The sequence below is a fragment of the Tachypleus tridentatus genome, chromosome 1 (assembly GCF_004210375.1).
Source record: "Tachypleus tridentatus isolate NWPU-2018 chromosome 1, ASM421037v1, whole genome shotgun sequence".
In the NCBI taxonomy this organism is placed as follows: Eukaryota; Metazoa; Arthropoda; class Merostomata; order Xiphosura; family Limulidae; genus Tachypleus; species Tachypleus tridentatus.
In genome coordinates, this window is record NC_134825.1 from 3,470,538 (window position 1) to 3,496,459 (window position 25,922).

At 33.2% G+C, this 25,922-nt stretch overlaps 1 protein-coding gene across 1 annotated transcript in view; it reads right to left on the reverse strand.

The window, feature by feature from the left end:
• The window catches only part of LOC143231947 (small G protein signaling modulator 3-like), a 39,748-nt gene extending 19,242 nt beyond the window's left edge, over positions 1 to 20,506 (reverse strand). Inside the window, exons 1-7 of the mRNA XM_076466877.1 lie at positions 20,227 to 20,506; positions 18,128 to 18,407; positions 12,379 to 12,486; positions 10,257 to 10,419; positions 9,671 to 9,796; positions 4,928 to 5,051; positions 2,989 to 3,058 (exon numbers count right to left, since the gene is read on the reverse strand). Coding sequence (XP_076322992.1) covers positions 2,989 to 3,058; positions 4,928 to 5,051; positions 9,671 to 9,796; positions 10,257 to 10,419; positions 12,379 to 12,486; positions 18,128 to 18,373 — 837 coding nt within the window. The 5' untranslated portion in view covers positions 18,374 to 18,407; positions 20,227 to 20,506. The remainder of the gene's footprint in view (positions 1 to 2,988; positions 3,059 to 4,927; positions 5,052 to 9,670; positions 9,797 to 10,256; positions 10,420 to 12,378; positions 12,487 to 18,127; positions 18,408 to 20,226) is intronic.
• Positions 20,507 to 25,922: the final 5,416 nt, after the last annotated feature.

The window sequence follows — 25,922 nt, forward strand, 5'->3', positions numbered from 1 at the left end:
TTTAATTTGAGGAACCAAACAAGACAAGCATTAACCATCAACTCTAAGGTATCACAGAGACAGCTCATCAAAGCAATTGGATGGTAGTTTGAAGGAATGTTGGGATCCTTCCCAGGTTTAGAGAAATGTAGGACAATAGCCTGGTGCCAGGTATCAGGAAAACCATTCTCCTGCCAGATCCAGTTAAAAACAATCAGAAGAATAGCAAGAGAAGCAGGAGATAGATGGCACAGCATTTCATAGTGTACATATCATCAGGTCCAACTAATGTATTGCCAGACCAATGACAGGCCAGTTTGTGTTCCACCAGTGTAAAAAGACGATTATAGTCACAGAGACAATCAGCTTGAAAGGAAAGAGGTGATCACTCTGCCCAAGTCTTGATGGCCAAAATGGTGGAGGAAGAAGCAGAAGTGCTAGATACCCAGCAAAAGCTTTCACCAAGAGTATCGGCGATGCTACGGGTGTCAGCTACTTCCTGGCCAGAGAGCAAGATCAAGACGGGGACAGAATTATATTGCTCATTGACCTTTCAAATCTTGTCCCATATGACTTTGGAACTGGTGGTGAAGATATGCTTGTTGTGAACTTAATCCAAGATTCCTTCTTCTTTGACGTTTTACCCATCAAGCATGTGCATGGGCCTGCTGGAAAGCGATGCAGTTCGAAAGTGTGGGACATCTACAGAAAGTATCCCAGGCCCATTTTTGAGCTTTCCATGCCATGTGGCAGGCAGAATTCCACCACGGATGAGGATATCGTGGAAAATGCATTGAGGTTTTAGGAATACATTGAGCAACTGCTTGTATAATACAGTCAGTTACTGTTGCCACACAGTTATCTATTGATGGCTTACAGACAATAGCAGGACCCAGTTCTGCAAGAGTAGTGAAAGAGGGCCAGTTTGCGTGATCTAGCTTCCACCAGGGCACACAGGTTGGGTGGCATCGGCCACGATTAGTCTCTCTCAAAATTACAGAAAAATGATCACTGCCTCATGGATTATTGTCAACACTCCATGAAAAATGGGAGAATAGTGAAGGGGAGCAGTAAAAGACTGACCAGGTGCATGAAAATAAATAGAACAGCCAGTACTGAAAAGAGAAAGGTTGTGATCAGAAGTTTGGAATGTATGGCCATACCCTGCAATTAAGATAACCTGCCTTGATGGTGGCAGGTGGACGTGGTGATGTAAATGTCAGAATGAAGACATTGGTCGGCATTGTAATTCCATCTTTGCGAATGGAGATATGTCTCACTGCAGAAACTCCTTGGGTGGAGAAACCAGCAAGAATCTATGACTCTGGTATGTTCTTCAAATCCCTCACAAAAATAACTCCTCATGATGAATTCAAAGCAGCATGAGATGTAACCTCAATAGGTATATCCCCAATTGCTCTTGAATGCAAGAGGAGTTCACTGTGTTGAGATTTGAATGTTTCCACCAATATGTCACCAGAGTGAAGCTTCTTTACTGACTTTGAAGAGCCAGCAAGTCCTTCTAGTCCCTTTTGAATAATAATAAAAAAAGGGAGATATTTGCCCTAATGGTTTGTCTGAAAGAGAATGTAGTATAGGAAAATGAGGTATGATGTTACACATGTTGAAGATTGCTGCTCAGTATCTTCAAGACATGGTCGTTCACCTATGGTCTGTTTTTTCACTATTTTAGTTAAACTTTTATTTGAAGGATCCATAATAAAAAAAAAAGAAGAAAATCCCAGTACCCACTGACCCCACCCACCATGAAGCCCTAAAAGGTGACACACTACAATGTTAAACAAGGAAACTGCAGCAATGCCAGGCTTTTGTGAACACTATACCCCAACATCAGCATCAGATACAATGTCCATACCTGTTGATAACATCCAACACTGGTACTTGGTTGACCCTAGCCCAAGTGGACCAGCTGAAAGACCCAAGAGGGGCAACCCCCAAGCCACCCATCTACAGGAATTCAAGACCAAAGTGGTGTGTTAGGGTTGGACCCCTCAACCACCAGGAACCTCTCCTCCCCTTCACAGGTCACCACACACAGCAAACATGTGGGTAGATGTTTAGATCCCAGAGGAGGTAAACTGAAAGAACAGAACCTTCTCTGGGAGGTCCCCTTACCACGTACAGGAACCCATACAGAGAGGGAAAAAATAATGAAATAGCCTTCGTCTAAATAATAATTTGTTAAGGGCTTTTACACAGTACTAGAATGATTCTTCAAGACCTAGTTTTAGGAGGATAAAACAGAGCATTTTTCAAAGTCTTTATACTATGTTCAAGTCTAGCTACTATTTATTTATTTAACCTATTATGGTTGTCTTCATACTCCCATGACAATTAATGGTAGGAGAAAAGGAGAGAGAGAGAGATATGCTTATGAATCATATATATGCCATACTGGCATGCTAATATGCCAGAATTAATAAGTATGCAATGTTTGGTGCTAATATTTTTTTCCTAACTGTATTCTAGAAACATCACTGAATTATATTAAATTCATTAACTTTTTAAAATTTTTCTTGAAGAAACATTTCTTATATATATAGCATATTTTTCTTTTTTCTAAAGTGTACTAATTGTAATCAGCACTATTTGTAGAAATACTTATCACTAAACACAAAAATAATCCAACAATCATCTGGTCACAAGGTATCTTCCACAGCCTTCTAGTGGGAAATACAGTTGAAACATTTTCATCATGTGGTAATGTAATTTCTTTTCTGGTTACTAACATAATAATAATGACTTCTATTACCTAGCTAGACCCTAGAATAACCAGCTGATAAATACTCCAAGACAGATGTGAAGAAATAACACAGAATTATTTCTCCATCTCTCCCTCACATAAATATATGTTTCCATAACATGTACCAGATTTCCCACATCCAATATTTCATGTATTTTATCTACAGATTACACAAAACAAACAAATTTTTAACCCAATAAGCCTAAAGTAAGGAGAAAATGTTAAATGGATGGTGTGGTACTTACCAGATGATGATGAATATTTGGTAAATGACGATCCAATATTTTGTCAAACACCTTAGCATGGCTTTGCACTCTGAAAGTATGTTAATTGTTGTTTAAATGGTCTAACTAATGGAAAACTGTTATTTTAATTGTTTTGTTTAATAAATACAAAGTACTTGATGGTGAGAAATAGCACATTAATTAGATAAAAAGCTATATGATCTCAGACACAAGGTTTCATTCTCATCATGTACATATTTGTACTTATTTAAATTCTTTATAGATATAATACTTTCAATTTTCAAGTGGGTGTATCTTTAAAATATTTTGCAGTATTCAGTTAACACTTCAAGTCTTTCACACACACAAAAGATAGTATTTTGTGAAGTATTTTTAATAAACTAAAATAAAGATGCATCCATGAATATACTGAATGTATGTGAGAAGTAGTCTGTGTGAAAAGCAGTTTTCATTTTAAAATTAAAAATACCTTTCCTCACCACAAAATCTCAAACTTCTTTTGTGTAATCTTTAAAAGCTACTAAATATATTTTAAACGTTTTTTTTACTTCAGTTAAACTTTATATTTTACCTGTTATTTTCTCTATCCTGTCTCAAAACATGAACATTCAATTTGACCGACCTCATAAAAAAACAACTCCCCTTTTCTTTCTTTCTAGAATGACTTCAAATTGTAACATGAAACTAAATTAATCTTAAACAGTTTTAAACTCATAATAATAATATATATATATATTTATAATTAAAGTTTATTATTTTATTATTCTTCAAACCATGCCTAACAACTATCCATGTCATTGTAAGTTGTAAATCACTCAGGGTGCAAGCAGCTCACATTACACAATCAAATAACATGAGTTACAACCTGCTTGTGTGCATGTCGCATCTTAATTATATTATTACTTATTCTACCTAATCTAACTTTAAATAACATAAAATACTCCTAGTTTTATATTCTAGCTAATTTTTATTATATGAAATAAAAACAGACATGAAACTCAAGAAATAAAGTACTTCTCTAAATTATTTTTTCTTGTTCACAATTGTTGAGGAAACTATTCTTTTATAGCTGTGGTAGTAAATATTTTTACTTAATTAAATAATGCAACATAGACTGATAAAAAATACACTGTTTCTTCTAACAACTACAGTTCTTCTGGCTTTCTAACTATGCAACAAGAGCTTTTACAAATTCATCCAGGCCAGTCATTATGTTTCCTGTGGGAACCAAAGTTGTATTATAAGAGAAATTGGTGCTTATCCATTCAGAACATAATATAAAACAATACATCATTTGACATATGAAAACCTTGGCTTTCTATTGGTTACAGGTTACATACAATTAAATGTCAGAGAGAAATACTAACAAAGAGAGGATGTGACAGTTGGGCATGGCAAGAGATGTCTAGCTTTCTATTCAATAGTCTTGAACCCAAAAAATTGAAATCTACAAATATTTTGGTTTATCTGACCATTGATAGTTTTAAAGTACATAATTTACTTTTAAGTGTGTACATTCTGAATGAGTGGTGGATAAAATAGAGAAGAGAATATGTGACACTACAGAAAGTTGAGGATTTGTTTAAATACTGCCTTGTAGAATAAAGAAGTTAAACTAACAGGTGATTCAAATAAGGATTATTAACTAACTGATACAACATAAAGTATTTTAATAAAATTTTAAATGTAAGACAGTAAAACTGTGTTATGTGCAGTAAAGGATACTTGGGACAAAAAGTTTAAACAGCTACACTTATCCAATCCAATACTATGATCAGTAATTTCAATATAACAACATAAATCACTTTCTAAAAATATTTATACACAGAGAAGGATGGAGAAGACTTGTTTTATTTGGTACAATAAAATATTTGTTTTCTATATTTACACTGTAATTTCACAATTCTAATCACATGAATGTGTGTATAATTTAGCTTACTTTTCAAGCATTTTGTCAAAATATCCAAACAAGTATTTTCTTCTCTCCAGCAAAGACACTAAGGCCCAGAAAGCCTCCTTCTCTTCCAACTGCATTAAAAACATAGCTGCCAAGTATGACATTCCTGGAATAAAAATGAATTTTAGTTTCCTCAGTATTAACAATAATATCTCTACACATGTAAATATCAACTTTCTGTTCTTTGTGCACTTTTAAATCAGGGGTTATTCTTTAAATGTATATGAAATCTCTGACAAATATCTCTTAAACTGAGGGATCAAACAATTAACATAGTCAATACATCCATTATTAACTTTCTTAAACTTACGTAGTTCACCACAGATTTGTCATGTCACAGATTTAAGGCAGCATATACCATTCACATAATGTTATCTAGATTTTGGCCTTTTTATCAGAAAAATAACTTTATACTATGTTCTTTGTATGAAAATATACTGAAACAGGTACATGACTATTTTGGCACATACTTTGTAATATTACTACTGTAGTTATTTTGTATATTATAAAAACAAAACTTAAAAGAAATGTCTTATGTTCCTGATAACTTCTATAAACATAACTAAATGTTCTTTAAAACGGGTTCAGGCTGTGAAGAATTAATCTGAACTGAGGAAATCCCTGAAAGGGATTTGACATTTAAAGAGTATATGCTATCTCTACCTTTCAGTGATGTCGAGAAAACCCACTTGTAGAGAAATATATATGCCAAAAACGGCTCGTTTTCACAAACCTTTTGTGAACCTGACGATGACCGAAGAAGATCGAAACGTTGTTTGCTCTTCCATGTAAAATATTTTCTCAACCCAAACGAGCCGTTTTTTGCATATATATATATATCTGCCTTTCATCAAATTCTATGATAAATTTTTAAAATTGTCCTTCTGTTTTTAATAACTGTTCCCTTTAGTATGTTCTCTTTATAAGCCTCTTTCATGCTAGTTATCTATAATAATAACAGAACTAGTGTGTGTGTGTGTGTGTGTGTGACCACCATAGCTCCGAGAGGAAAGAACCTAGAGACCTGAAACTTTCAATGCACACTGAGGGGGATTCTGAAGATATTTTTTTAGAAAAAAACAAAATAATTGGCCAGATTTTGTCCTACAGTGCTAGAGTCCCATATACTACTTCCTGAAGGTCTATAGAAAAGTTCTTTTTTTTTTTCCTAATTCTTACTTACTGAATAAACAATGTGGAAGTTTTCTATCAAATACTGTTTTTCAATATAAAATTTGAAAGAAAAACATATATCTTAGAATTTGTTAAAAAAGTGAACTAAACTAAGTTTGGGAAACAGCAACAAACATTTCCACTGACAACCAACAAACTTTCCAGACAGGACTGAAAACATGTTTCTCCAAAACACCTCAAAACAGTATCTTAAACAACTTTTTTCAAAGAATTTTTGCACAAAACTCTCAACATAATTTCACAGGAAAGAAAACTAAACAACCTCACATAAAAAGATATTAATTCTATAAACAAAACATCATCATCAAACTTTATATGCAAAAACGGCTCGTTATTGCATATAAATTTCTCAACAAGTGGGTTTCATCACTGATTATCATCAAACTTCTAAAAGCAGATAAAGGCAATGCTATAATTATAAAGAGTGCATCCAGAAAGTGAATAACATCTTACCAGATACAAACAAATTTAAACCAATACATGCAAATCCAACAAAAACACATGAAAACCAACTAAACAAAATACTACTACAAATGAAAAAACAATACAATCTCAGAGAACTTTTAACTTTACTCATGCACATAACAACTATACAGCATCCCCAAACCTCACAAACCAAATTGTCTACTATGACCTATAATGCTGACCTATGAATCATTCAGTTACAACCTTTGTAAATATATAGCGTAGGCATTTTATAAATATGTAACATTCGCTAGCTCCTTTTTCAAAGACTCTTAAACGTTAAATCTATTCTTGACCAACTAAACCATAAAGCCTTAATGACCAGTTTAGATGTAATCTCCCAATTCACAGAAGTCCCAACTACCAAAGCATGCAAGATAGCTTAAGAACTTTATATCCAAAACCCCAACCTATTGATACACCAACCTATTAGTAACTTTTACAGAATTCACTACCATCAAAAATAACTGTGTTCAGTAACCAAAACTACCTACAAATAGATGGCCTAAGTATGGAGAATCCTGTGTCACCAGTTCTAGCCAACATTTTTATGACATGGATTGAATCACAAGCAATCAATTCAGCCTTACATCCACCACTATACTGGTACAGGTATGTTGATAATACAATTGCTGGATTCACATCTATAGAACACATACTTAGTTTTTCAACCACATTAACTCTGTACACCCCTACATTAAGTTCACCTGTGAACATGAAAAACTAACCAAATAGCACTTTCTCAACCTCAAGATCACAAGAACTGATACACAATTCAAAACAGAAATTCACAGAAAAATCACCCATACTGGACGATACATTCCTTGAGACTCAGCACATAAAACAAAACAAAAACTCAACATACTAAGAAATCAAATAAACACAACCACAAAACTATGTTCACCCAATACAATTAAGAAAGAAATCAACAAAATAAAACAACACTTCAACATCAACACATTTCCTCCAAAAACCATTGAAAAAATTACACACACACCGAGATCAACAACAAGCAAACAACAATAAATCCCAAAATATAACAAACTACAAACTTTTACACTGCTGCATACCATATATTCTGGATATCAACAACAACAACAACAAAATAACCAACATTTGGGAAAAAAACCTTATAACAAAACACAAAATTCAGTACACAATAAATTTATTCAAAACCCAGATACAAAACTAAAGTCCATACTATGTAAAAACTACACTAACAAACACAACACCAACATTATTTATAAAATACAATGCAACAACTACCATGATTTCTATATTGAAGAAACAAGAATAAAAATGGAAACCAGATTCAAAGAATACAAAACAAAAACACCATCACATGTTTTTGAACACTACAAATCAAATAAACACAACATAACCATAGAAAACAACCAGATACTAAGTATGGAAACAAATATAAACAAATGCAAAATCAAAGAAGCCTACTTACACAACAACTAAAACCAAAATTAAACCAACATAAAGGAACACCTTTATACCTATACTAATTAATAACTTAACATCTAGCTGCAATGCCCTCTACAATCCTGTACCTATTTATACTCTTGTACCTAAGACATGTGTCCTGGTATGGTCAGTTGCAAACTCTTTGTTAATCTGAAGATTACCTAAGAAGGTCAAAACACTGTCTTCTATTTTAATAAAAGTTTTAACCAGTGGTCTTGAGATACAATTGATTGATTAGCTTGTTAACAACCATACAGCCTGTTAGAAGAATATTAATAATTAGACAGCCATACTAACACTTATAATTTCTGTGGTAACAGTTTGACAAAAGAATTCTTATATACAAAGATCTGCATAATTTTGGCTTGTTTCCACTGTACTGCATGAGGTTTTGGTTTGAATTCTATTAAAAAACAGTAATTCACAAATTTATAAAAATGTATATAGGAGTATTTGTTTCAATTACATGAAAGTTAAACATTCTTTACAATATTATAAAACAGACACTAAGTTAACATTTTTATACATTGAAAATGTACCATACTTCCTCTACTTTTACTCTTACATCGTAGTAAACTTGGAATGATGGTATATATATACTGGTTCACTGATTTCAAAAACTTCTAAGCAATGCTTAAAGGTCAGAAGAAGATAAGCATAGCCTTTTGTGAGTGGAGGTTAAACCATATCAGAATATACAAACTGTTGCTGTATCAGCAGTGCAAGAAAAATGAACTGTCAATAACTCTGACATCAAAAACATAAAATGATGTGTTGAAATGCACTCTGTGGTATTCACATTTTGACACCACTTGTACACATATGGTTAGGCTCATAGCTTTTAAAAAAAAGGAACTCACTGGTGAAGCTTATGCAATTTCAGCAGAACTCTTAAAATACATATTGGTTTTTAATGATTGAAGTACTGTCTAAGGTTTTTTTTATTCAAGAATTGTCACTCTTGTGTATTTCAAGTATTCTGACCAGTACATATCACTGAATAACACATGCAGAAAAAGGCTTCACTTACACAACAAGTGATAATAAATTATGACCTTGACAGTGAAAACAGTTCTTTGTTAATCAATGACAGCTGTTTACTTTCAAACATTAACTGTTCACATAGAAAACAGCATCAACTGGCCTTTTATAATAAATGTTTGCAACCATTTAAGAAAACTGAGAATCAATGCAGTAATAGAACAGAAAGCCTGTTTTACATGTCTTTCCATAAATTTTAAATTAATTTTAATTTAGATTTTCCCATAACTCAGAAGGTTATTAAAGAATACAATTCAATGTTTTAAAAATTATCTTATTTAGAAAATAATTATAAAATACATGTTTCAAATTTTAAAATAAATCCATATATTTCATTTTTGTTTCAAAAACAGACAAAATAAGAAATAGTATGTATAATTCCTGGTTAAAACTTAACACTATGCAAGTACAAGTATACTGAATAAACCACAAATTAAACAAGGTTTGACTTCAAAATATCAAATTCTGCAAATACCAAGAAGTGTTATATAATTATTACCTTTTTATAATTATTGACAAAATGAAAGTCATACAAATATTGTAATATCAGTGTACCTTGACAATAGTTGTTCTCAGGGTTATATACTGTATAAACTGCAAGAAGTCTAAAGAGGGCTGCCCGACCTTCTATTCCCTTGTCACTTTCTACAGAGAACATACAGTGAGTGGGGTATGTTCTTCCTAGAATATCAAGAACATACTTCACTAAACACACAAAATCAGATAGTAATTTACAGAATTGTCTTGATTATATTACCTAAAAACATAATTAAATAGTAGTTATACACCTACAAGAGGAACATAAGTTCAATTAAGTTATTAAAACATTTTCAGGTATTCAAGATAGTTTCTACACACATTCTCTCACTCACACAATTATTTTCTTGTTATTGTATATTTTATGATTAATATATAAATAATTCAAAATATTACCTTCAAATACAATTATTAGTCAAAGCAAAAAACATTACTATCTACATTTATTACAGTTATATTTGTTAATAAACCCCTAGCTAGTTTCATTCTCCAAAAATTCTTAAAGGTTTACATAATCATAAAAGATGATATATTTATGCATTATATATTTTTCATTTATTTAATAAATAAATGCAACATTTATTTTAAAGCCCATAGTCTTTACCAACATCCAATAAAATCTGTCTTAAGGATTGCAGGTTAAAATGTAAATGTCTTATGTTCTCCTGATCTTCCTCAGTTTCAGATAGCACTCTTTCAGATCTACTGGTGTTGAACTCACTCACACCCAAGGACACCAGTTCTTCTCTCAGTAATGATACCTGTTCCTGAAAGATAACAACATGGAACTGTTCACATGAAACTGAACCACAGTTTGCAAGGCTTTTCCAAAACAAGAACATCATGTATCAACATAAATAAAAATGAACAGTAATTATTTATTTTATGAATCTTAATATTGTAATAATCACACTAAGAATCAAATATACCCAAAAAATTCTAGCTGATAACACATACATCTTACGTGGCTCTCTCATGAAAAGTATTGTCTCAACTATCTGCTAGATACAGTAATAACAAGTTACTTTGATATACGTGACGTTACTTGAATAATAAAACCTTTTCTCTGCTAATTTGGCAGTTTTGTCTTCTGTACTTAACTATTGTTAAGCATGATGCTACAGGAATGTCTAGGATAATGAAAAGTTAAAAACAATTGTCAAACTTCTTCCAGAAATGAGTTTTCAAAATCAGTACATATTGTTCGAATTAATACAATGGAATACAATTAAAGTGTGCCTTATTTATGCATGTATATGACTATTAAACTAAAATTACATATATTAAATAATTATCTTTAAATAGAAATGTTATTTTTTAAGCTGTTTTATAATCTATGATGGATCAAAGTATTCTCGAGTGTATTTTAAATATTGTTAAACTTCATAACTGGATAGTTTATCTGAAAGTTCATACACATGGATAACATTCTGAACATTATCAATACCAGGAGACAACAGTTTCATGTATGCAGAGGTTTGAATATATTATTCTAAAACAATTTTGGAAGCTCATACCTCATTACAGTTCATGTAGCCACATCAAGTCATGCTCAATCTGATGATCAAGCATCTAAACTACAGACATGCAGTATAATTTCTACTGCAAGTGGTTCCATGATAATGTGTCATGTCCAAAGCAAATCAATTCTCTCTGCATGCTTTCCACAATATAGCTAGTGTATGAAGATTATGGTTTCTCAGCATCCAATTAAACAGCCTGAAATCCACATGTGCTGCATCCATCAACTCTTGTCCAGTATGGAATAGCATGAATACCTATTTTATTCTCCAACTATTTGAGATATGTGATGGTTAAATAAGAGGCATTATTCAAAATATTCTCTTGGTGAACCAATACACAGTTGGCCTCATTTTCATACAAAGTTTGCATTTCTATATGGTACAAAGGGCTTGAAACATTCGTTTGATGCAAAATTACCATTCTTTGGTTCCTATCTTGTCCTTGGTGCAATATTTAGTGATGATCATGAATCTGTTCAAAAACACTGTGACATACAATGTACAACTTTTGGTAAATATCTTTACCCACTGGCTAGTAGAAAAACAGCACAAAATTTGTCACAGGTACTCACAAGTGTCACCATGTACAGCCATTTTTCACCTGGCTAGGTACTGTTCATACAGGTTTATACACTTGGAATTCCTGTGGTTGATCAGAACATGTCTAACTTTTGACAATGACCATTGTTTTAGTGGATTTTCACCTCACACTCTGCTTAACAGGCTGGGGTAAGACTTCTTGCAGGTCTTCTTCTGGATTTACATTCCTTTTTTTTCAATGTCATTAACTATAAAGGATATCCCTGTATTTCAAATTCTAGCTCTTCAACATAATGAATCTTTACAACCTGACTGTATGAATATATTATATTTTAAAGAACTATTACATGTCCAGCCCAAAAGCAATCAATTTTTAGTGGCATAAACTACTTACAAAATTCTGAACAATGCCAAGATGTAGTTCTGATACAAACTGTTTCACCACAATAATTTTGGTTCTCATGTTACTTCCCGAGTTGGATATTCAAAATCATTCTAATGTATGATACTTAAACACCTCTAGTTTTTAGAAAGACAATTAGTACTTACTAAATAAATATTGAAAAAATTGAACTCACCTTCTACACTAACTTAAAACAAATATTAGAGAATTCCCTTTTATTTTATACATGTTCCATAATAGCTTACTGTATTATAATTTACCTCATAAGAGAAATCTGTATAGGTTAGTACTGTATCTAAATCCAAGAGTTTCTTCCACAATTCAGGCCTTGTTTTGAGTGGAACACCATGTCTGATTAATTCTTTCAACTGTATTAAAATAAAAATAAAAAAAGGAAGATAAAAGTATTACATATCTTTCATAGCAGTAAAATATATTTGTGAGAAAAATAATCAAAATAATACATAACAATGAATACATTACACATCAACAGTTTTGGTTACTTTCAAACAAGGACTGTTTGTTTACTTTCTTAGAATGTATATAAAGCCATCTGCCTAAATAGATGTAAATATTTTCCCACTCTATCACTTCACCAGAAACTAATTTTAAGTCAAAATGCTGAAAACAAAAAACTCTACAACCCCTCTCTCTTTTCTGATAATGTCAAAATACAGTTGAATATAATTTTGACAACAAAAGTCAACCAACTTCAGTGCATTGTCAATAACACAGTTTAAATGTTTTTGTGGACTTAACTGATAGTTCATAGCAAGTAGCCAAACACCTACATAAAGTATTGAAGGATTTCCACATGGCCAATGATTGTGCTGCTCATATACTCCAAGTGCTGAACAAAAACACAAAATATAGGCTAACTTTCTGGGTGTCAAGCAGCTCACCATATGCAAATATTGAAATACTGGATAAGTCTAAACAAAACAGTCAACATAATAAAACAGTACTGTTGTTTAATCAGTATACATAAACAGATATGTTTTGTACTATTTGGGTCATCACTACAAACACTTTAAATTCTTAGTTAAATATACTGACTGCTTCACACACTACTAACAATTAGCTGTAGACAACTAATTAAAATTAATCATGCATGTTAAGTAATTTAGAGTGATATACCTACACACAAACCTTGTTAAATGTATCTTTAAAGTAAAGCTTTATTTATTTTTATTGTATGTAATGAGGTTTGAAGTTGATGGTAAGTTGTCCTGTTATATGTATACTGTTGGTTAATCAGTATACGTATGGAGATCATTTTCTTGTACTATTTGGGTCGTCACTATAGAATATTTACCACACTAGAACAGATTTTTGAGCTCTGTTGAACCAACCTAAATTATAATGGAGTCTTAATGAACAATACAAAACTTTATAATCTCAAAAGTACCAACAAAAGATCCAGAACCTGTTCAACAAAGAAAATAATTTTAAAACAAAAGAAAACAGTAAACTAACATTTGACAAGTTAGCAAGTCGACTTGATTATCATGTTTACGTCAATTGCTCCAACACTTTGTGAACTGACGAGTTACAGCACTCCAGGAAACAAGTTCTAACTTTATTTCACCTTCCAACACTTTGAACACTGATAAGTTACAACACTCCAGAAAACAAGTTCTAACTTTATTTTACCTTCCAACACTTTGAACACTGATAAGTTACAGCACTCCAGGAAACAAGTTCTAACTTTATTTCACCTTCCAACACTTTGAGCACTGATAAGTTACAGCACTCCAGGAAACAAGTTCTAACTTTATTTCATCATCCAACACTTTAAACACTGATAAGTTACAGCACTCCCTCAAAAGCTTGTTCTTCCAACAAATCTGACACTTACCACTCCATGGCACTGTGTTGAAGCTCTACAAAGTGCATGTTTACCATTCATTTGTTTCAACTCAGTAAAGTTCTTAACTTTGGAATGTGAATGCAAACAAAGCATTTTATGAACTTACTAATGTGCTAAGGAGATTAAAATTACAATCTGGTATCAAAGTTGTACAGTGTGGGCTATCAGAGGATTTGTTGTGGTCCAGTTTGTGTACTGGTACAATAATAATGTTCTTGAAATTAAATGATATAAACATTCAACTAGATTGACATATTCAGTAAAGACTAGAAGTGACAAAAAAAAAGATAATCCCTTGAAGTTATCAACTGTGTACCAAACTAGACACAGAAACTGTATGCTGGAACACTGGCCTCATGGTGTAAGTGTTAGCCAACTGTCCAGGGTTGAAAACACAATTAGGTTTCTTAATGTCCTAATTTGTTAACATACCTCAATAAACTCCAAACAATAAATTGCAAATGATTTACATGCATAAACTTCCTACATAAACATCAAGTAGAGCACAAGAGGGCATGGAGGATGTTCAGTGCCCTTGTACACATGACAAGTAGCTGCTTGATGTGTGGAATGAAAATCAGCATACAGTCAAAGCCTCAAAACCTTTGTCTCCAGGCTTAGGATTGGGATGAATACCCCATTGGTGGCAAAAGTGCATGAAGGTGGTTTTAGAGAGAGAAAAGATAAAACTGTTTGCTGTGGTCCACTTAATAAACCTCATGCTCAACAATTGACATGAGATGTGGAAGTAGTTGATATAGAGTCCACTTGCAACTCTAGGGCAGAGTCGTCTAGTTATAGCATTAATCTTTATAATGAAAAGTGTGAAACCCAAAACACAGCCCTGAGAGATTCAAAGTTCCTATGAAAAATAACAAGAAAATGTCTAACCCACATGAACTTGGAATCACCAGTCCATTAAAAAATGTTCAATAAAAATGGGCAAATGACCACACAACCTATACGAGTGGAGACCTTGCAGGATGCCATATCTCCATGTAGTATCTTTTACTTTGAGAAAGTTCATTGCTTGAGAACAGTTTTCCTGATTGATGTTTCAACTTGAATAAGGTGGTACATGATAAAGAGCTGTTGTTGAAACCCATACTGAGTTGTCGAGAGAAGGTTATTTGATTTGGGAAACCAAACAAGATGATAATTAATGATCCTCTCCAAGATCTTAGAGACAGCTCATCAAAGCAACTGGACAGTAGTTTGAAGGAATTTTGGGTTTCTTCCTGGGCTTGGGAGAAAGAGGACAATAGCCAAGTGCCAAGCATTAGAAAAATCATTCTCCTGCCATATCTGGTTAAAACCAACAAGAAGTGGATCAAAAGAGGCAGGAAGTAGATGGCACAGAATCTCATAGTGAATATTAACAGGTACAACTGAGGTACTGCCAGACCAATGAAGAGTGAGCTTTAGTTCCATCAGTATAAAGGGGTAATTTATAGTCATACAGACAATCAAGCCTGAAAGGAAGGAGGTGATTGCTCTGCCCAAGATATTGAGATGAGTCCAACTTTGCTAGTGGCTGCATAGCAGAGTAGTCCATACATGGTCATTTTTCGATAATCTATTGTTTTTCTTTCGTTCATAAATGGGGGTATCCATAATAACATAAGAACGTTTCAGTTCCTACTGTCTCCACTAATCATGGAGCCCCATGTGGGAATGCACTGCAGTGCCAAACAAGATCACTGCAGCAATGCCAGGGTTTCATGAGCACTGTACCCAAACACCAGCATCCCTCGTAGTGTCCACAACACCTGCTGAGAATGTCCAACACTGGTACTTGGTTGACCCTTGCTTGACCAGCTGATTGATCATTTGTTGATTTAGCGTTTTATGGTACAAAGCAGCAAGGCTATCTGCACCAAACATCCAGTAAAACGGTAAAAATAAAGTAAATGTAGTAAAATTCATAAAAGGAGATGAAGGTAAAACAAACAGCATTTAAAAACATAAATAGCATAAAACCAATGTTGACATCCAGTCTACAATGTTAAGAGAGAATCTACAGATAGAGAAGTTGTAAAGGACTTTCTGTAGCATAATGGTAATTATCATAACCCACCAGGAAAACTAACAGGTAAGTACAAGAACCACATTCAGTCACCTGAAGTTGGCATTTCCAGTCCTGGTTCCGAGTTATGTGTCATTACAGCCATTATCAAAAACCAAAGTAATAAAAGTTTTAAAAGACATGCAGCAAAACTGTAATAATAATTCACCAGGATGACTAACGGGTAGTTCAAACAGCAGAGTTAGTCACCTGAAGTTGGCATTTCCAGTCCTAGGGTCAAGTTATTTAATGTTACGACCATTTTCTAATTTCAATCGAACTAGAGAGATTGTGATTCTTAAAAGGGAACCACAATAAAAAAGGTTTAATGAATAAATAAAAAACACTTAAATAACATTAAAAAGATTAACAGCCTTTAAAAAACTAAAAACTTTATCAAGGTGGACAGTGTCACCGTCACCTATAACAGTGTCTAATGTTGTGGACAAACCTTGGGACAGAACATGTTTGAAATGGTATCGTCATTGAGAGTTTTAACGATGGCAAGAAAGTAAAATGTGGCTTACAGTGATTTGAGTTTTACATAGACTACGCATTGGTGCATCAGCTTCAGATAAAAGAAAACGATGAGTTAAAAAACTGTGACCAATGCGTAGTCTAGTTAGACAACTTCCTCCTTCCGATCCTTACAGAAGCAAGACAGCCAAAGTCCAATATAAAGTTTTATTTGGAAAAGCTTGTTTTCGCATTACTCACTCCAAGTTGACTGCCAGCTGGCATGGAGCCAAGCCTTGAATACAGGACCATAGTCCATGTATGGAACAGGCACTACGGTGATAGTGCCAGAGCACATAGATTTAGCTGTCGTGTCTGCAAGCTCGTTCTCGCAAATACCAACATGGCCTGGTATCCAGAAAAACTGGATAGAAGTAGATGTTAATGAGAAATGGGCCAGTCAGTTTTGAATATCAGTGAGAACAGGGTGTGAACCAACGTGAAGCGATTCCAGAGCCAGTAGAGAACTAAGCAAGTCAGTATAAATAGTGAAGTTGGAGTACTGCTTAGCTTCAATATGATCCAAAGCAAGAGATATGGTGTACAGTTCAGCAGTGAACACAGACACTGTAGAGGAGATTCTGCATGCAACCACCAAACCACAACAAACCATGGCAGAGCCCAAAGAGCCACCTAATTTGGAACCATCCACATAAATTGGAATGGAAAGATTGTTTGAAAGATGTTCAGTAAATAAAAGATGGTACTTCCAATTGGGAGTATCTGCTCTTCTCAGATGACTTAAAGAAAGGTCACATTTGGGGCTGATTGATCATCCCAAGGCTGCCCATCTACAGGAAATCACTGTCAAAGTGGTGTGTTAGAGTTGGACCCTTTAACCACCAGGATCCTCTCTTTCCCTGCACAGGTTGCTAACATGGCAAACATATGGGTGGGTGTTTAGGTAGAATGAAGATACAGAACCTTCTCTGGGAGGCCCTCTCACCACATACAGGAATCCACCTTGAGGGGCAAAAAAATGAATAGGTATTAGAGAGAAAACACATTTTACAATTAATCCATAATTCTACAGATGATGCAAGACTAGAATAACTGTTAGTGAAACAAAAAGACCAGTTAAAATAGGAATAAAAAACATAAGGAATACCCTGAAATACCAAATATTCATCTGCTGTAAAGTACCTGCACAAGGAATATAAATTACTACAGTGGAAAAGGATGCATCACTATGATAATACCCTCAAAACCCTCAAACTGGCACAATTACTAAATATCAAAAGGATGCATCATTATGTTAATACCCTCAAACTGGCACAATTACTAAATATCAAAAGGATGCATCATTATGCTAATACCCTCAAAACCCTCAAACTGGCACAATTACTAAATATCAAAAGGATGCATCACTATGCTAATACCCTCAAAACACTCAAACTGGCACAATTACTAAATATCAAAAGAAAATTTTTTAAAATATAATTGTAAATTAAATTGCTTTGGTCGGTAAAATTCTCGTGACTCAAGATCCTAAGGTGCCACATTTTGATATTATAAACATAAATCAGAAGTATGGTTTAACATGTTGAATCACATCTACCTTTTCTCTCTTAACACACTGCCTATAACTGTCCCACTTAGAGAACACTCTCTGCCACTGGTGGTCATTTTCTGAACTATTTTCATCACTGGAATAAAGGTGACACCTGTCATCAAAATCACTAGAGAAGCAGTCCTGTATGACAATCATCTCATTCTCACTGTTTATGGCATTAGCCCTGCTTTCACTTGGAAGAGTCGGTGACTTCAAAATCTGAAAACCGTACTTATCCCAGCACTCGGACATGATCAATATAGAACTGGTGGAAATACTAAGTCACCTGCGAGATAAAATACGACAGTGCAAAATAACAGTATCATTGTAAAGACATATACGTAATACCTTATGTTATATTATACGTTTGAAAAAACCAGGATCTGACTTTTATATTATGTTAACAAAACAAATTTAACAGGTTGAAACCTTGATTTTTGTTTCATCCAAATCTGCCAAATATTTTAAAACTCGATTTGTTTACATTCTTGAAACATATTTCCTACCAGTAAGATCTTGTTATTGTACTTGAAGTCTCATTTTTTACAGGACATGTCACTAACAGTAACACTTATTCAACATCACCATAACTGACTATTTCTAATACTGATAATATCCATTTATTTAATACCAGCTACTAAAATGGCACTGGAAACAAAATTGTGCTTAACTTTTAATTTTTAATCAGCAATAAATAACATTAGTAATCAATTACTAACTTACAATGAAGTATTAAATATCTTGACCATTATATTACAAAAGATAACCTTCAGGTCAGACTATTTTTATCACCAGTGAGTTAGGATAATGAGTTAGAAGCAATGCAAGTTAGATTTTCAACCTGTTTATAAGTAAAGACCATTTAATTAGTGGTAGAAATATTCCTATAAAGAGGGTATAATCTATGGGATTGCTAAACAAATAATAAAAACAATCAGAGACAAGAACCACAGGTTTATGTTTAAACAGACTGACAGGATAAAACACTTTAAAAAATTGTAGCAAAGCTAGAGATTTGGTTAACAATAGAAATTAAAGATACAAGCCACAGATTTATGTTTAAACAGACCAACAGGATGGAAGACAGAATTTTAGAGAAGCTGGGGATATGGTTAACAACAGAAATCAGCGAATTAAAAAAAGTGCTAGTCATGAGTGTTGAAACCATCATGGATTTCTTTTTTTAATATATCAAACAGAATGTTATATTGAAAATTAAGGTATTAAATAATGCTAATATCAAATACTGTAGAATGGCTAAGCTATTAATTTTATTTTTTCTATAAAGGCATAATATAAGCAATGCTCTAGACCTTATCATTATTTGGAAAATACATGAATTTTACAGTTATGGAATTTATTAACTCCAGAAGAAAGAAAGTTTTAATTTTCCAGAGTCACTATCAAAGTATTGGTTCTCATTAAATCTCAATACAGTTATATTTAAATTTGTATGTTCTGTACAAATGTTGATGCACCAACAGTAGGATTAGATACTGAACATCATTTTCAAGAATGGACACTTTTTATTATCTAAAGTTTGTCTCAAAATAAAAGCTTTACAGTACTTTTGGTTTAGGACAAATGGAACACTAAGACATGAATTCCTGTTATTTAGGCTATGACCATGAAATTGAGAGAAACTTATCAAAGCATATAAATTGTATATTTATGAAACTGAATTCAATTTTCAATGAATAAATAATTATTACAATTTAAAGCAACGTATTTATACAATACATAAGAATATAATAAAACTATCATAATTATAAAACTAGAGGCACATGGTAATTTTCTACACGATTTTATGAATCAGTTTAGAAACAGTTGAATTTTTTTAAATTATTAGTAGCAGAGAAAGTTCCGATGTTGTCCAGTGTAATCCTTCATTCAAATTTCACAGGGGTTAGCTTCATACAACGACAAATGTAAGGCTTAGTTAAGCCTACTTTTACAAACTACTTTTCTAGTATTTAACACTCTTTAATATTTATTCAAATTTACCTTGATGTATATGAGGTATTGTTATAAATTAAGAATCATCAAGTTATAGCGTTTTCCTTCTTTTAGTAAGAGTTAGTTTATTACACTAAATTCAAACTTACCAACATTTTAAATATTCGCGGTCCATAACTGCCAAGTGCTTGAACTATCACACATCTATTCTCAGTAATCATTTCATATTATGTCGTTGACTTCATATAAACGTAACCTTTTATCTATTAGATTTACTTTTCCATTTTGAAATGAGTTTGTCATTCACATGTGAAAACTAGGAATTTTGTTTATTATTAAATTTAAGTGTTGTATATGTACATATCGTCACTCACTGTTCTGGGTGGTCTATTTGTATGTGATCAATAATAGTACACTGAATGATGCAGTGTTAAATTCGGAAAGAAGAGGTCGCAACTTTCTCCTTTACAGCCCTATTTTGATAAATCACCTAATTATTAAACTGATTATATATATATATTATTTATTTATTATGGATACCGTACTATAATGGATCTTGCAAAAACAAAGCGTTGCTTTAATCAGGGTGAAACAAAAACAGTTTATTATGATATGACTAAATCCAATGTACGTGTTTTTCTTATAGCAAAACCACAACCGGCAAGCTGCTTTATCTACTGAGGGAACCAAACCCCTTATTTTAGCGTTGTAAATCCGAAGACTTACCGCTGTTCCTGCGGGAATTGCAGAATACTACCCTAAAACTTTCAAACAACTACAATGCAAATTTTATGGCTTACAAAAAACAACAACTACTAAACCTATGTCTCTTCAGGACGAGGTAGACACGTTAATAATCAATATAACACAAATATTGATGTTATTAATTTTAATAAACATCAAATACATTAGGAAATAATAACCAGTAAAAAACTAATTCAACATAGAATAATTATTTTCTGTTTTGGTTACAAAATATATAAGATTTTAATAATCATTGCGTCATAGTTTTGTTAGTTGTAGCACAGCGGTATGTTTGCTGATTCACACCGCTGGAAACTGGGTTTCGATAGCCGTGGTGGACAGAGCACAGATAGCCCCTTGTGTAGCTTTGTAGTTAATTCGAACAAATAATTGTTATTTCTGATTATTTATACACAAATAAATGCCACCTTTATTTAGGTTATATCTGGTTTAATGTAAGAGGAAGCACCTTGTTGTAATAGTATGTTTCAGCTGTTTAGCCTAACATATATTTTTCCGTTAAGATTTAAGTCCTAAGAGTAATAGCCACTTTCTTAGAAAAAGGCCCCCCGCTAGTACAGCGGTATATCTCCGGATTTACAACGCTAAAATCAGGGGTTCGATTCCCCTCGGTGGGCTGAGCAGATAGCCCTATGTAGCTTTGCTATAAGAAAAACACACAAACACACTCTTAGAAAAAAAGTAGGAAACATAATTTGCTGTTAATTGTTATAGACAGCATATGCTATTAATCATAAATCAATCATGGTATTATCATATGCTCACACGTACGCAGATTGTTTGTTTGTTCGTTTTTTGAATTTCGCACAAAGCTACTCGAGGGCTATCTGTGCTAGCCGTCCCTAATTTAGTAGTGTAAGGCTTGAGGGAAGGCAGCTAGTCATCACCACCCACCGCCAACTCTTGCGCTACTATTTTACCAACGAATAGTGGGATTGACCGTGACATTATAACGCCCCCACGGCTGAAAGAGCGAGCATATTTGGCGCGACTGGGATGCGAACCCGCGACCCTCGGATTACGAATCACACGCCTTAGTACGCTTGGCCATGCGGGGCCACGTACGCAGAAGAGCTCGAGGTAATTCAACAGAATTCCCTACTTTTCTGATGTAAAAAAATTATACTTATATAATTATATCGCAACTACTTATAGTATTTAACGTTTCTACATACTATACAGTCTTTTTGATGAAGCTTTAGAATTTTTTGATAATTGAGTTCAAGTTGGCCCTGCAAGGCCTCGTGTTTAGGGCACTTGACTAGCATTCTGCGATTCGAAAATGCTGATTTTTCAGTCATGGGGACGTTATAATGTCACAGTCAGTCGCACTATTTGTTGGTAAAGAGCAGCCTAAGAGATTGGATTGTTGGTTTTCTTTCTAGTGTAGCACTTGTAAATTAGAAACGTCTGGCGCAGATAACCCTCGAGTAGCTTCGCACGAAAATCAACATACAATCAAAGACAAAAATCATGTGATCGTCTATGAAGAAAAGAATATAATTTATAAAAGAACGTCAACGAATTATAGAAGAATTATAACAAGAAAATCAAACAAGTACAAAAGAAAATCAACCGATGTCCGAATACAGTGTTTACGAAGTGGACTACTTCAGTTACAACAGAACTTTATGAAGTTATGGAATTAGTTATATCAGACATCATCACTCCAGGAATGGGGCTGTGAGCAACATTACAGGCATTTATTGAAGTAATTCTAATGGTGAATAAATAGAGAAGTAAACTACGAGCTGTTCATCTTGTTTCACGTTTGAAAGGCTTAACTTTAATAATGTTAAGTAACCTTCAAATAAAAGTTATAAAAAGTACCAGATATTGGTGGCTGCTTTATCGAACATGCTGAAATGTAAAACTCAAAATACTTTCTCAAGTAAAAAACAAGGACGAGACCTTAGCAGAATGACAACATCATATTTTGTAAAACTTTATAATATTTATGGTCTAGAAGATATTCTAAAACTTTAAAGAGAGTCTCAGATTTTAAGCCAAATGCTTACAGCATGTTTTTAAATCTCCCTCTAATCATAAAACTATATAAAGACCTATGTTGTGGACGTTTTTAGAAAATCTTCGATCATTTATTGGTTACTTAAGCATTCACGCGAAGGTTTGCTAACTTATTAAAATAGCAGATGTGTTCGCGCCGTACAAGTTTGAGGATTTTTATTCTGAAAATGATTTAAACTAATGTCAGTGTTAGTCTGTTGTTACTCATTTTAGGTAATACTTTAAATTAATATTTATGAGACAAATCAAGAACTAGAATTGGGGCTGTATCTCTAATTAGTGAATGTTTACCTGTATTGGAAAACCAGTTCAACTTGAAAATGAAAAGACTCATACACTACTGATCTTTATGTTATGTTGAATGTAATAAACGATAAATAAAACACCGAGTAAATGTTGTTGTTCTTTAATTGTAAACTGACTTATTTTACTTAAAGTGTTTAATAATGAAACTGAAAGTAATGATTTTGTTCTACTTGAAATGCTTATGGAAGTTAAAAGTAATGTTTTTATTTGAAATATTAAAGTTAAGAAATGATGTTTTTATTATGTTTGAAGTGTTTAAGAAAGTTTAAAGTAATGATTTTATTCTATTTGAAGTTTTTAATGAAACTTAAAAATAATGTTTTAATTCCATTTTAATTATGTAATTAATTGAAAAGTAATTATATTATTTTATGAACACAGATCAAAGGTAGGAAAGTTGAAGAAAAACAAACTCGATATCTACTATATAAAGTGGTTTTAACTGTATTTGCTATAATATATTATTTGGTTTGTTGTAATTTCATGATATATATATTTTTTCAGTACGCTAATTGCTGTAATACATTGTTTGCTTTGTTGTAATTTCAGGATATATATATATTTATATATTTTCAATACACTAATTGCTAGAATACATTATTTGATTTGTTGTAATTTCAGGATATATATATATATTTCAGTACACTAATTGCTGTAATACATTATTTGCTTTCTTGTAATTTCAGGATATATATAATTTTTTCCGTACACTAATTGCTGTAATACATTACGTGCTTTGTTGTAATTTCAGGATATATGTATACATATTTTTTTCTTTCAGTACACAGACCTCTACCGTGCTGAGACAGCGGTAATTCTCCGGATTTACAACGCTAAAATCAAGGATTTGATTCCCCTCAGTGGCCACAGCAGACAGTCTGATGTGGCTTTGCTACAAGAAAACACACACACAGTACAGAAACTTCATAAAAAGTCATGTTCTTACCCAACACACCTATTGTTGGCAAGTGCTCTCTGTTACATGTTACCGTTTTGTAAACAATTTATTAAAGATTTCTACAGTCTCTGTCTTTATTCGTCTTATACTCAGGCTTGACTTTAGTGTACGGGTGAGGTAGGCAGTTACTTATAGGGCAGAAAAATCAGTAAACTACTTTAATATTAATTTTATTTAAATGTAAACGATTCTCTCTCAAAATTCTCTACTGTGTCTTATTATTATGGAATTTGTGTTCATGGACACAGATAATTTAATATGAATATAAAATGAACTTTCAATAAATTCAAGAAACTAGACTGTTTGTTTGTTTGTACGGCCTGGCATGGCCAAGCGCGTAAGGCGTGCGACTCGTAATCCGCGGGTTCGCGCTCGCGTCGCGCTAAACATGCTCGCCCTCCCAACCGTGGGGGCGTATAATGTGACGGTCAATCCCACTATTCGTTGGTAAAAGAGTAGCCCAAGAGTTGGCGGTGGGTGGTGATGACTAGCTGCCTTCCCTCTAGTCTTACACTGCTAAATTAGTGACGGCTAGCACAGATAGCCCTCGAGTAGCTTTGTGCGAAATTAAAAAAAACCAAAAAACAAAATTGTTAAAATGTGTTGTAGAAACTCCACTTTTATGTATTTTACTTGTATAGCAACCATAAATTATATTTTAACATTAATTGTCTGAGGAGCATTCCTCAGAGTCCCCATCTAGACTGAAGTGTCTTTGGCAGCACGAGGACTGCTTTTAAGAGTTCCTTATAACTTTGAATCTCTCAGCGTAAAACCCGCATGTCTAATCCGAGTAACCCAACTTGGCATCGTCTTCCAATACCACTGTTACCTGAACAGTAATATACAATCTACGTGGTTATCGGAATAATGTATGTAGCCTGTAATATGTGGTTACTTGGGAAGATATAGTATGCAGTCTGAGATATGTAGTTACTTGGAGAGAGATATAGCATGCAGTCTGAGATATGCTGTTATTAGCAGGAGTACAGTACGCTGTCATGATAGGAGATAAAAGCATGAGGTTTGGAACATCAAACCACTGGGAAAGATGTAACACGTCTAACATGGGAAACTGGAGACGAGAGTAAACATGCACTTCTAAAAGAATTAATCCAATTAATCAATTTGCATAAAAAGATGTGCATATTAATTAATACATATCATTTTCATATTAATTATGCAATTAATGAACCTTAATTAGTAAACATTAATTAGATGCTAATTAATTAATAATTTGCATAATATTCAATGATAGATAATGCATGTTATTTCAAGATACATATTATTCCAGCAATCATATCTAATTATAACAAATAATGACAAATAATTAGAGGAAGTGAAATTACTGACAATAATTTGTGATAGTTAGAGACTCGCATGTCATAATTATAGTGTTTAATGACAGATAATTACGGTAGGTGTTGAAAGTTATTGACAATAATTAGAGAAAATTAAAACTTGAAAAAAACGTGACACTACTGTTAACGATAGCTATAGGTGAGGTTCGAGTTTTGCAAGAACCAGTCGTATCTAATCATAGTATGTAATGAGAGGTTCTCTGTACCAGTTACTGGTAATAAGTAGAGACAGTTGTAATTTTAAAAGGATGTGGTCATAAAGCATAATTATAGAGTAAAAAAATCAATAGTTGTGTATGTGATGACAGTAACAGGAGACAGTTACAGAAGATAATAGTAGGACATGATTAGTTGTGTATGTAATGACAGTAACAGAAGACAGTTACAGAGGATAATAGTAGGACATGATTAGTTGTGTATGTAATGA